The sequence below is a fragment of the Anopheles ziemanni genome, chromosome 3 (genome assembly GCF_943734765.1).
Source record: "Anopheles ziemanni chromosome 3, idAnoZiCoDA_A2_x.2, whole genome shotgun sequence".
Lineage (NCBI taxonomy): Eukaryota > Metazoa > Arthropoda > Insecta > Diptera > Culicidae > Anopheles > Anopheles ziemanni.
In genome coordinates, this window is record NC_080706.1 from 11,931,586 (window position 1) to 11,945,578 (window position 13,993).

General features: G+C 46.6%; 1 protein-coding gene across 1 annotated transcript; it reads right to left on the bottom strand.

The window, feature by feature from the left end:
• Positions 1–978: 978 nt before the first annotated feature.
• Positions 979–12,840, bottom strand: LOC131284078 (uncharacterized). The gene is made up of 11 exons (XM_058312932.1): positions 12,753–12,840; positions 10,990–11,190; positions 10,689–10,851; positions 8,626–8,807; positions 4,906–5,087; positions 4,560–4,762; positions 4,236–4,482; positions 4,016–4,127; positions 1,415–1,574; positions 1,160–1,287; positions 979–1,034 (listed from the first exon to the last, which is right to left on the bottom strand). The coding sequence occupies exons 1-11, from the start codon at positions 12,838–12,840 to the stop codon at positions 979–981; spliced, it is 1,722 nt and encodes a 573-aa protein (XP_058168915.1).
• Positions 12,841–13,993: the final 1,153 nt, after the last annotated feature.

The following is a 13,993-nucleotide window of genomic DNA, read 5'->3' on the forward strand; positions in this document are numbered from 1 at the left end:
ATCCCCGGCGGCACCGGGGCTCGAAGGTGGTATGGAAAAGTTTTCCCAAGGAAAAAAACTAGCCTCGTTGAAGAATTTTCGTCAAGGGTCGCGGTCCTCCGGTTTGTCCTAGACCGACGGGCTCGAACAAGTTGGCCCGGCTTGTCGCATAGTTTTGTCGAGTCGCAAACGCCGACTCCAAGCGACTGACAGTCCCGACACGTCCCCCCCCCCCCTCGCCTAACCGACGGTACCTTTTCATCTTCAACCAACCATCCCGAAACGACTTGCGGTGATATTTCTAATAATGTGTAAGACGCACGGGGGAACGCTTCGGTATACCCTGCGAGGCATGTCGGAGATAATGAAAATGATAAACGATAAAGTTCTCGTCGGCTCGGCGTTGGCGGCGCTTGGTGAGGGTCAAATCCATCCCGAGAGATCGGTGGCGACAAAAGCGCCAGCTATTTTATCGCACCCCCATTTGGGGGCCCGGGAAAGCGGGGGCGGCGTTGGCTGATCTCGGCGCTTGAGTGGCTGTCTTGGGCTTTTGTCGAGCCTTTTCCCGAGCCTCATCGAGTGCTATGGAGAACGCCCAACTGCAGAAGCCAACAGCCGACGCTCGTGTTGGGCTTGACGGAGGCGAAAACAATGGGTATGACAACGGACGGTTTGACAGAAAATTAAAGTCATCGTTTAAACAATGTCACTCGCGGTGATGAGCCACTTGACCCACCCACTTACATGCCACCGGATTTATTTGTTTGTAGTAATTTATTTCGGACTCTTTTTAAACCGAACCGTGGATCGGCCGACCGCCGTTGTCCCTAATTGGGGTCATTTATAGCGCGCTTCGGGTGGATGGTTTCCGGCTTGGGCTGTGTGATTCCATTAATTAGTTTTCCACGCTCCAGCAGCACACGCCGGTTTTAATATTGATTAAGCAATTATGGGCACGACCAGGAAGCTGGATCCGACGGGTTGCGGGGGTGGGTGGTGCTATTGAAGCGGTTTTTTCACCGTCCTCGGCAGCAACCGGGAAACCACGGCGACAGCTGCATCGGATTCGCACGATTTTCCAACGTTCCAACCGGAAGGAGAAAGTGAAAGAGAGAGAGAGAGAGAGTTAGCGTGGGGAGTTTGGCAAAGGCACACACATGCTTCCGGGCGCACTGCTCACCAATCACAATCGCTCCGATCATCACGAAGGGCGGCAGACACCCGAGCGCCATCAGATACGGGAACCCCACGTTGCCGATGATGGACCCGGTGCGGCCGAACATCATCGTCAGCGAGACCACCATCGTTCTGCAGGGAGGTGGACATCCGGGGGGGAAAAAAAGAAGGAAAAACTCACAATGAGAACAAGAAGCAACACACTCAACCCATTTGGTTCCCATTAGGCGCATGGGTGTTGGCCAGGACGGATACTGACCGCATCGAGGTGGGGAACATGGCGACGACGGCGCCGACCAGGGCCGTTGATGCGATGCTGCAGATAGTGATGTAGCAGGACGACAGGATGAGGGTGACGAGGGAGCTGCGGGCCCAGTAGAGGGCGGTTCCGCTCGTTCCGGCCAGCAGCAGTCCGTACACTGAGGGAGAGGGAAAGAGGGAGGAGGGCGAACGTGAGGGCAGATGAGTTGCGGCCGAGATGTCTTCGGTAGATGTTAATAGCGGCACTAAATCACACGACTTCTTCCTTTCGCTCGCTGCATTTCGGCCGGATTCGGAATAAATCAACCCGCAGCGTGATCCGAGCGGATCAGAGGTCTCCTGCTGGAACCATGTGGATGACGCAATGATGCACGGCTCATTGCGCCAGGAAACGGGGGCCGGTTGTGCCCAACTTTCTCACGGATATACCAACTTTCTCATTTTCTGCTAGCTTCACGTGTGTTCGCAAGAAAAACTGACGGACGGGAAGGCTAGCGTTAAAGTACAAGCATGCGTTGAAATACAAGTTTGTTAATGTTCCGAAGGGCTTTGTTCAAGCAGGCGTGCTTCTGGGGAAAATTGCTGCTGGTGTGGAAAATTCCACGGACAGAATCTCGTTTACGCGCGGCAGTAGCTTCATCGAAACTGTCTGCTTTCGCAGAAGCAGATGACGTGCCTGTTTGAGGTGTTGGATATGCGTGGAATCTCTTTTTTTTATCTCGGTTGTCCTATTTTGAGCCTAAAAGTGAAACAAACACAGCGTGTGAGCTGAAAGTGAGCGGTACATTCGTAAGTTTGTTTCGCAGTTTGATAACATAATAACGCATTTAATTATCTCATGTAAACGAAGGGCTGGGAAGACACGAGGAATTATTTTTGGAATAAGAGGATTATACAAAATAGATGAGAAAAATGTGTATTGAAGTTAAACGATCGATTCCGATTTCTTCTGTACCATTTCTTGCATTTAAGATGTGAGGCTTGAGGTGTGATAATTTTTTGCTATTCTTTAAGGAATTTATATAATTTTATGGTGGCATTTTCAGTAATCACGATTTTCCTTCATCGTATATGGAATATCGTGAGTTTTGACGATTTTTTGCAGTTTTTGTTAACATTTTTGTAGAGGCTTTGCTTTAATATGTGTCCCTCTTAAGTTTGTTACGAGGAGTCGATCTCCTTTTGGTTTTCTTCGTATTGAGCTTTACGAGTTTATTATTTTGTGCTTCTAGGGAACAGTTTACCACTTTTACGATTGGGGTCAATTTTATCGAATGTTATCTACATCCATCAAAGGCCGCCTTTATGTCAGGGAAGAGGAAAATTTGGGAAAACTTTAAATGATACGGCTATTAAATTAACTTTAAAAATGTTTTTAAGGAGTGTGCATTAACGACGAAAATTACGACGGGTGAATATTTTGGAGATTTTAAAAAGAACGTTTAATCGCAGCGCATAATAAACTCCGATGTGTAAAATTGATGAAAACCAAACAGATGAAGGAAAATAAACTTAAAAACGTCGGCCAATCGATAAGGAATGTTTATGCGAAGCACCGGACCGGACGAATTAAGAAGAGAAGTGTGCCCGTTAGAGATTAATTTCAGTTTTAATTTACCGATGACAAACGGCCACGGGCTGGTGTTTGTTTATCGTTTGTTCAATTCCTTTTTCGCCAGCCCAGAATTCCCAGAGACTGCGCGGATAATTAATGCCACGCCGCACGGGGAAACTCCAATTCATTCAGTCCGGAGCAACGAAGCTTAATGTGGTAGGCCGTTTTTTATCCTCGTGTTTTCCGGTTGACCCGTGACCTTGACAGCAAAGTGGTCGGAACGGACTTTCCGTTTCAGCTTTATCAGAGAACCCCGGACGATTTGTTACTATTAAATGGCGAACCCATTTCGAGCGCTCACTAGTGATGGATTTTTGTTTTCCGAGCGTTTTTGAGTGGACATATTTCTCCGGACGGCAATTTCGGCTTGATGGATGGGCTTCAAACGCCTTGCCTAGCGGACGCCAATTCGCGATTCTAAACTCTCCCCGGATGGTTTAAGCTGTTAAAACGGATCACGGGATTCTCTTTTCATCCGATCATCCGAAGACAAATTGTTTGTCTGGCGGCATGCTGGTCTCCGAGTCACCGGAAGCGAAGCCAACGGCGCTTAAAAGACCCATCTAAAAGACTTCACCAACCTCTCACCGTACGGCGAAATATGGTCCACTCTTAGACGTTTAAGTTACTCCCGACGAACCGGGGTTGTTTTTTGCTATGCTGGCGTTGCAAGAAATGGCATCCGTTTCATTACCGGCACGTAATGGTGCCAGTCAGCAGCCGGACCGCATCGCCAGCCGGAATGGAGCAGTTGCGCTAAATCAAGCACATCATGCAAAGCACACACCCCCGGCCATGTTGGTCGTTCGGCAAAGCGAACATGGCGGACGGATGAGCAGCAGCAACGTCGCGGTTATTCGATAGCCCTCCGCTCCTTGCGGGTGGACGATAAACGATGTTGCTCCGATCTTTGTCTCGAGCTGACCCGGAACGCACAACACCGGCCGAATTGAGGTTAGGAACGGACCATCGTCACGCACTTACCGAGTATGTTCCGATTGCCGATGGAATTAATCATGAGCGTCGTAACGCCGTACGCACCGATGCCGACGCACCCGATGATTAATGAGTACAGATAGATCCGACCTTCCGTTGTCTGTGCGCCGTTGTGGTTCCGGTTTCGCCCAGCATGCAATGAGGGAAATAAAGGGAAAGCAAAATAAATCCGCCCCAGCTGCAGAGATGACAGGGCCTGTGGACTTACGGCCGTGCACTTGAGGATGTCGCTGAGCGGCTCGACGCCAGCCGGTTCCGGCCCGTGGAGGGCCCGAGCAACGTCACGCTCTAGCCACTGCTCCTGCATGTGCTGCGTCTTGTTGACCTTGTAGGCGAGCATCTCGCAGAGTGTGGCCTGCGAGGACGATGCGTCGAGATGCGTGAGATGCTGCTCGTGTTCGAACTCCTCGATGATGGTGAAAAGCTGCGGCACCCACAGGCGGAAGGTGTTTAACCTAGGACCGGAGCGAACGAAACCGGATCAATTCACGAAACCATGATAGCGCTAGGTCGTTGGCGCGGTTTTGCCTACCCCAGCAGAATCCCAAACTGTATGCCGTACACCAGGCAAGCGTTCTTCAGATGTGGCTTCCGGAACATGATGCCCAGCTGGCGGAAGCCTTCGCCGAGCCCGGTGCCGGCGACCGGCTTGTCTCCGCCCGCGTTCGACCCCGCCAGCTTGCCGGGTGTTGATTCGGTGCTCGTTGCTGCCAGCTCGTTGATTAGCTCCTTAATCTAATCCAGCAGCAGGGGGACCGGTGGACATGACATCAACCATTACGTGCAGTTTGCAGGCGCGGGAAAACGAGAAAATACAAGAGAAGAAACCAAGGAGGTGACGGGTTGGCGCCGCCGTACAGTTGCAGTCGCTAATTTACCGGAAACTGCTCTCGGCCGCGGGTATTGATGGCGTGCAGCCACCGGAAGACGGCGAGCGCACGCTCGTTCTGCCCCTTCGACATCAGGAACTTGGGGCTCTCGGGGAGAAACATCATACTGAGGCCGCTCAGCACAGCGGGCAGGCAGCTGACCGCCAGGAAGATCTGCCACGAGTGGATCTCTGCAACGAGGCCGGGCGAAAAACGGTTATAAGTCGTTGAAGGCACCGGTGCCGGATAACAATCGAAAGATCTGTCACGCCATCTGTGTCGTGCCATCAAATGACCATCAGGGTTCGTTCTCGGTGAGCGTCCAGTTTGATTACCACCGGCACCACCCGACGATGCTGACGATATAATGCGGGTGTGTGCAAGTATCCACCGGAAAGGAACACAGATCAATAGCATCATCCAGAGGCAGGAAATTCAATCGATTGCGTCCCGTGAAGTTAAATTAAATATTCGCCTTTCCAACAGGCTTTTCTCCCTGCTCCTGCAAGGAGGGTATGTGTGCACAAATGACCAGGAGCAATTCAATTTGCATCCTAATGGTCGACGAATTGTTCATCAACCCTGCTCGCTATCACATTGCCAGTGAGGTGTTAGATTACGACCAGGGAAAGGTGGCACGGCTTAGATCAGTGATGTCAAACTCGTTTGACCTCGCGGCCCGCATTTCCTCCCAAAATAGGTTCGCAGGCCAAAACGTATAATTGATTGGAATGATGAAATTATGTTCTTATCAGTGTTCAACACTATTGTGCATTATGGTACAGATTTTAGAAATGTAAAGGTGTATTATTACCATAGCTAACTTATTGCCCCGCATCTGTTATTTTATTTAGAATGCTCTTGTAGTTCATCATGTTTGTGTTCTATGAACACTATTTATTCGCTTGTCTTGAACAATTTATGTAAAACCTGTGCTCTTGTCAACCGCTATATATCGCCGTAATGTGGATCAAAGTCGTATATCACTTTCTTACAGAAGTTTTTAAAATTGGCATTGTTTCAGTTCTCTTCCAATTCGCAGTTCGCGAACCAATCACAAACAAATTGTTTGCTATTCAAACGTAAGCCAATACTCAAGGATTTTTTTTTATTGTTTCAAAGGGGTCGCGGGCCGCATCCAATGTTCTTGCGGGACGCATGTGGCCAGCATGTTTGACATCCCTGGCTTAGATCCCTTCTGACGGGAGAATGCGGCCGAAGCAATCAATACTAATTAGGGGGGAGGGGCAAGTAGGTTCCACCCTACCGTTTTTCGAAAGCTTTCATTGACATTCCTGCTTCCGGGAAGGGAATGGAAAGATTGGAAACACTCACACAAAACTAGGGGAGCGCATTCGCTGGAAGTCGTCGACACAGATTTCTTGTGACGCTATTTTTGGCAGATGACGAGTTTTCGCTTCCAAGAGTTTGATCAAAGGTGTCATTGATAAAATTGGTGAGAAAAAGCAGTAAATAGTTTTTCGCTTGGTTAGAAAAACAAACAGTGTGATTCTGGAGGAAGCAATCTAAGAAATTTCTTTTAGTAAAATATAATATATTTTCATTGTACACATTTTCATAACAAATGATGGATGGGGACTTAAACGATTAGTAAGAAGGTAATAAGGGAATGTCCTGTATAAAATTACAACAAAAGATCGTGTGATTTCATTTGACGTTGGTAAAAACCAAAACTTCGTTAAAACGCCTTAATTGAACTAATATCCAACGCTAACTATTGGAAAAAACTGTTTACAAAGAAATCGTAACATTTGATGACAACAAGACAAAAAAATCAGTAAGTCTCTCCGTGTAAATTTGTATCCGTGCGATCAAATCAGTTTTCACTGTCACATCATAGGTCCAATTCTTGTAAAGTAATATAGGCCTTTGACTCCGTTGTATTTCCATGTTTAGGATCATTACTGTGACGACCCCAGTTACACAATCTGGTAATGATCAAATACAGTCTGCGCTCATTGCACGGAGAGTTTCGTTTCGAGCGAAAAAGCTTATTATTTGCCTGTTACAACCACCATTAACTGCTTATAATAATCCTTCAATCCCCGTCGGGAACACATGGAGCAAACCGACAGAACCTTCAACGACACGAGAAGAACGAGACGGTTTAGGAGAATGCTCGAAAATTCAATTTATCCGTTGCCAGGCGACGGTTCGACGAATTTTGCGCCTGAATCGGTGCCGGCCGGGTGCTGAGCCTTTTCCACCGAACGCCTCGGCGAACCACTTGATTGGTTATTTGACTCGTTTCATTAGCGCCAGCGACAGCACTGGTAGCTCCCGGCAAGTGTGCCTCGGCCGTTTTATCTTCATTTCGATATTAAACTTTTCCTTTTCCCCCTGTTTAATGCGATCGATTCGCCATTACAGAATCAACGTGTCGGTGCTATGAGGCACAGGGTTTACCATTTTTTTCTGTCTGTTCATTACTCCAACGAGGTGTGAATTGGAAGTGGGTGGTGGCATCTCGAACTGGTGTCGTCGATTTTTATTAACGTTGATTCTTTTATTCGTCGCCATAAAGTTTTTTCGAACCCCATTATCGTTGTCGCGAGTCTTTTCAATTCGACAGAATGTCCACGAGTCCTTCGCTTCCCGTGAGATGCTTGGTGAATGCTTTTGGAGGTAAACATACTTCAGTCTTACCGGTACGCAGTTTCCGGTTGTTCCAGGTAAAGTAATTAAAATTTGTTGCATCCCTTTTCCTATGTTTTTGCGAAAATAAAACATGGTTCAGAGAAAATATCTTACTAAACACGAGACTGGGTATTAATACACTTCAGCGATTTCTTTTCCTACTAAGACCGATGATTGGATTTTGCTCATTACACTGTACAACCACTCAATAATTTAACGCCCCCTTAAACATGTTTATACAAAATGTGCAAAGGTGGTTATTCAAATGGAATCAACAATTATGACGTTCATTAACAAACCATCAATCTATTCCGGTTCGAATTTAATTCATTGGATATAAAATTTAATAAAGTGAAAATTATACCCACACTGCGCACAATAGCAAGAGAAAACTATTCAGAATCGCTTTAAGTATCGAATGGCAGCAAAAAGCATTTTCAAGAGTAAACAGCACTCAAAAATTTGCCAGCAATTTCTAGGCTCATGTTACCTAACGTGTTTGCTTATCTGTTCTTCCCAGCTAAGCTTTTATTCCTTTTTAAACTATTCGAGCATAAAAAGTGAAAATTACATAACCCTTCGAATGTGACTAACTTAAAGGATCGGTTCAGGCTAAATCACAGCCTCCAACAGAACGTAAAACAGCCTAGCTATCCTAAAAGCTCTTGAAAAATCGCTTTTCGATCTCTTCAATTTAACATTTTCCGTTCACGGACTATCGGCGTAGCAAGTGTTCGCGTGCATAATGCAACCGGGGGCTGGCTTGCATAAGTTGCAATTTTCGCCCATTCACAAGGGATTAGGCAAACATTATTCCTTCCCCGGAAATAATGCCGGAATCGACGCAGGAGAACGTTTCCGTCCAAGCGGACAATGGATGCGAATGATTCCGCCTGCGATTGACCGACGGCAGTCGCTGGAGCTGACAGATAAATCAGGTTCCGTTAATGCAGCCTTCGGTTCGTCGAAGCCAAACTGTCTCGGGGCTGCGTGAATTCGCTATCGAAATGCAAAGTACGTCCTGTCGGTATGTGTCGATGTTGGCTGCCGGGGTTTTTCGAAAGTACTTACCGAACATTCCGTTGCCAATCACCAGATTCCACGACTGTGGAATTATCAGCCAGGCAAGGGCGGGTAGCAGCATGTTGGCGGCACTGTAGAACACACCCAGCACGATCATCACCCGGGAGCGGTGCTGCAGACTGTGGAACTCGGACAGGTACGCCATCAGCACGGCAAACGGTCCGCAGATGCTGTAAACGTATGCCAAGGAGTACAAGATCTGTTAAATCTTCAGCATATCACAGCGATGAGGCACGCATTTAAATCGACAACCAATCGACGGTTCGATCTAAATCACGCAAACGCATAAAGTTTTATTTTCCTACTTCGTTAGGAGCGAGTAGAGAGGACTTTCAAAAGTTTCTTCCATCCGATTATTGATTCCTCGTCCCGCAGAATTCGCGACGTTTATTTTCGTCGGTTCAATGGTCGGCGTTCGAAGTTGCTGCAAGTCAAACAAATCAGACCCGGAAGTGTGTGTGTGTGTGTGTTTGTCTGTGGCTCAATCTCGTCACGTCGCATACCGGAAAGGCGAACATCAAACGAAACGCTGCCAGTTTCCGGGCGAAATGAGACAGATTTAATACGTTTTCCCAGCTCCTCGTCGTTGTCTACCATTTCCGGAGTTTAATGATCGATGCCGGAATTGGGACACACGCCATCTGCACCCTCCCTCCGTTCACCTCTCACCCGCTGCAATGAGTTCTAATTCTGGTTTCTACTGCTTCATCCGACCGACGTGTGGAAGATACAGTGAATGGAAAGTGGTTTAATCTAGTGATGAGAATAACAACACTTTTAAAAGATTTGAACCAGAGTGACCAATTGTCACGAGAATTTGAATCTTTAAGTCTCTTTTTTGTGATTTGAAGCGTGTAAAATTAGTTATTAGAGATTCAAATCTTTGACAGGAATTCAAATTCGAAAATAATGAATGAGTGAGTAAACGAGTTGCACGAAGAGTTTCGAATTCCAAGGGTGAAGAAAAGAGTTACTAGTCGCCAAAGAGAGTCGAATCCCAAACTGAGATTCGAATCTCAAATAAGGATTCAAATCTCAAACTGTATATGTATTCATATAAAGTTCGTATGTAAAGTACCAGTTTGAGATTCGAATCCCAATTCGAGATTTGAATTCCAGTTTGAGATTCGATTCTCTTTGGCGACTAGTAACTCTTTTGCTGACTCATTCACTTTTTTGCGATTCGAATCCCTTGAAGGATTCAATTCAAAACGGAGTAATAAAAACAACCGTTAGGATTTAAATCAATCGTTTAATAGTAAGATTCAACTCAATCACCCATCCTTACTCTGTACGTACATCACTAGTTCATCATCGTTTCAGATTAAATTGTAATTGTAGCATGTTTCGTTCGCAATATCTCCTTAATATTTTGAAAAATCAACGATTCGTTACGAATTCGTTTTGCCAAGTTTTGTTTCGAACGTCAGTACTACGATTACCATTAAATTAATCCTAATGCACTCGAATAATACTCTGTTTCTCATAAAAAACCTCTTTTTTGTTGTCCCTAAACTTGCTGACCGCGCATCCATTTCCCTGTCATTTCGCAACGGTGCAAATATTTGAACAGCACGAAGCCACCGAGCACATGCAAAACGTTTTCCCACGATCAACGGAAACGTTTTCACTTCGCACATTGCACAAGGATTATCAATATAATCATTCGCAAACATCGTGCGAACTGCAGCACCGAAAGCTACTGAAACGTCCTGTGGCCCGAAAGAGTTCCTGTTCCCCTCTTCGGTAAGGCATGCGGTACGCCAGGAAAGCTGACCAGAACAAGTGAAAGCAATTTCTGCTATCCCGGGGCTAACAAACCGTCACTAATCGTGGACACACATATACACACACACACACAAACAACCGCACACTGGGGAACCGAGGGAACCGGAATGCACTGGAATCAACCCTGGCCCAGTCCGAGTGCATCCATAATTTGGCCAATTTCCATATCGTCGGCTAATCTCTAAAGGGGGCACACACACACACACATACACAAACACCGTGGTAGAGATTTCCGGTGGCAAGGTCCCGCTTGCGCTACTTACACGAAGCCACCCATAAATTTGAAAACCATTATGGTCGCCATATTCTGGCTGAGGGCGCACAGGACGTTGAAGGTACTGTCCAGCAGGAAGCCGACCACGAGCAGCCGCTTCCGGCCGTACGTGTCGGACAGGAAGCCCCAGAGGAAGGCGGATGTTATCATACCTTGTAGGTTGGAGGGAGAGAGAGAGAGACAGAAAGGTTGTGTTACTTGTTGCCAAATGGAAAAGACTTTGCCGGACACTGAATAGGGTCGCTCGACGGTGACGTCGTTCCGGTTGCGGCTCGGGTGCAGCTGCTTACCGGTGTAGGTGATGGCGTTCAGCATGCCCTTGTCGGCCAGCGAGAGGTTCAGGTCGCACTCGGCGCTCGGCAGCACGTACGACATGGTGGTCGTTTCGAAGACGGTCGTCATGCAGCAGGGCATCGCCACCAGCAGCAGGATGTAGTTGAAGCGCCCGTAGCCCGTGGCGGCGATGGCCGTCTCGAAGTCAGCCGGACCTACTGTAGGGGCAAGGGGGAAGGAAGCGAGGAGCTTTTCATAATATAAGCAGTTTATGAAGCCGCGTCCTCCGTTCGGCTCGAGGAGGAGCTTACGCTCAAAGATGCTGGTATTTAAATTAATTTATTGTATACCTTCTGGCATGCCGGTTCTCGTACAACGAGAGGGAGATAGAGAAAGGGGGAGAGAGACTGTCCGAGGTTGCTATCGTTACGCTACGCGTTTAAATGAACTCTAGCTCATGGTGCATCCCAAAGGATATCGAGCTCGTTAAAATTGAAACACACGTCATCGACGTTCATTTGAAGCACGTAACGATGATTGCAAGAATCTGTTTTAAGGACCTATTTATCGAAAGTGTGCGTTATTATTAGAGCTTTTTTTTCAAAAATGCATGGACGATACCAATTGACTTTAGATACCCTTTTTTTATTTATAAAGACAGTTAGATCTAAATTTTAAATAAAAAAACTGGATTTTGTGTAGTTCACTTGTAAACCAATTGAGCTTTCATTCAATTACATAAATAAAATAGAACGTATTTTTAGCAGCAGACTAACTTTGGCATACTTACTTGCCGAGTGTTAGAAATACTGCCCTACTGATTTTATTGCCATAAATGCCGGTACAAATGCTTAAAAGTGATATCAACGATGCACTTAAAACATGAAAACTCAACTAGATGTTGCTTCTTTTGGATCATAATAATACGTAGGTATAATTTTCTACGAAGCAACGAAAGAATCAAAGCTATTTAGAGCAAAACCGATGAAATGTATCGTTTTGGTGGTTCGGGTCTAGAAGTCATATGAGAACAAAATAAAAAAAAGTTTATAATTAACATGCTTGAAACATGGCATGAAATTTCGAGTGGGTTGTACATTTCTACGAAACACTCACCACGCCTACCTTCCCAACCAAATGTAGGTCGACCGGTGACTGATTGAATTACCTTTAAATGTAAAACCAACATGGTATTTACATGTTACTCAGTTCAGCAGAACTGAGTATGTGATTTTTTTGTTGGATTTCCCAACGGTGTTTACTCGATCAAAATTCACGAACCATGATAGAACAACAGTGAAATCTTTTCCACCATCAAAAACTGTACAACCCCGTTCGAGGGGAAATTTCAATTATTCAACAGATGCCTCCGAGTCGTCGCTTCGGATCACCAACCATCGCTGGTGGCTGCACGCGTTTCAATGCGATTTTGTGTGGATCATTAGGCTTTCCCGCGCGGCCCTTTAACGTCCCTAATAATTGCCCTCGGTTCGAATAAAACCGACCGAACGACATCCAAACGGCTCCGACGGTTCGCGCGCTTCCACCGTCGCCCGAACCACGTGCCGACGACGTGCCCGGCTTCGCTTTATGACACGCTACACTAGATGGTTTAATTTTACGATTATGATCGACTTGGCGACATCCGCCATTTTCGGAGCGCAGCCCATTTTCCCGATGTGGCAGCGCCGAGTGGCTCGAATGGGCAAAAAACGAACGCGACAACGCCATCTCACAGGCCGTCGGCATCCTCCCCGCCGCTCCCCGCACGTCAGCTCACCTTCGCCCGCTTCTGGTGGCTCATTGATTGCTATTGTTTTGGTGTGTTTATCCGTCACGGGTTTCTCCGTCGTCGCCGGTCGGTCCATGGTGCTGGCGGCCAGTTTTCCGGTTGCACGTATCGAGGAGAGCGTTCCGTTCGCTGATCCTGCTCCGGTTCGATTGAGCTATGATCGACCGGACGTCGCGCTGTACGCTGTGGGACGGTGTGGGAAATTGATTTCCGGCGCACGACGACGGCTACGTGCGCTCCGTTGGGAATGACCTGCGCTTTCCTTTTTTCACTGAACCTCAGCTACGCGTCGCGTTTGCGATGGGCACTATAATCACCTGCCCGTAGGCGACACACATGGCTCTGGCGAAGAGGGACGAAATTGTGCACCGTCCAGCGCACCTCGGGGACTACTGGAAACCGCAGCGGTGATTGCAGTCGATCTTACCCACCGAGATCTCGTATCGCACACGCCGCCGTTATCTCGCTAAGCCCGTGGTGATGGTGTGATATTTCCCTGCTCAAACAGTCACTGAGATGTTGTGATGATGCTTCGCGCCATATTTATCCACCGATATTTTTATCCACCGTTGCCAGCGATTTTGTTTCGGTGTGGACCGGAACGGGTGGGATCTGGTGGGAAAGTTGGATCTCCCAAACATGCGCCCGGAGGCTGATAAGCGTGCCGGGTGTGTACCGGACAACAACAAACGTCTTTCTCCTAATCTGGCTCGTTTTTGTTTCCTACAGCACGGGCGTGATCATGCATTGATTTGCAACTGCCGGATAAATGCGCTCATTAATTATTAGGAAGCCTTTAGGTCGGATTATTTAACGCATTCGTTAAGTACTATTGGTGCAAAATATTACAAATGGATTCAACGAAGGATACAATATTGTTTGTGAACAATTTTCTCGAGAGTTTCTTACAGATTCAACGTTTTAACGACGAACAAGAAACAAGATATGGAAAAATACTCTGAGGAAATTTGCTTTCTTGGATTATGAAGCGAGATTTCTCTTTTGGAGTAATTTATTCAAAAATATTTTATGAAATTCTGACACATTGAAGCATGGTTTTGTTTTTTGTCTTGAACCTTTCTTCTCTTGTACATAAAACAAATGCGTTTTATCTCTTTTTCGATTATACGAAGCGTTCAATTACAATGCATACTTAACATTTTAGTCTGAATTTGAGTTAACTTATGAAACAAACTGTTACTTTGGTGTGTTTGAATGCAAACCGCACT

Bases quoted from the DNA above. Each gene is read 5' to 3' on its own strand.
- LOC131284078 (XM_058312932.1), bottom strand. From the start codon at position 12,840: ATGGACCGACCGGCGACGACGGAGAAACCCGTGACGGATAAACACACC. The intron at 8,808-10,688 runs GTAAGTAGCGCA...ATACGTTTACAG, and splicing joins AAATTTATGGGTGGCTTCGT to CATCTGCGGACCGTTTGCCG. The intron at 5,088-8,625 runs GTAAGTACTTTC...GCCTCGTTGCAG, and splicing joins GATTGGCAACGGAATGTTCG to AGATCCACTCGTGGCAGATC.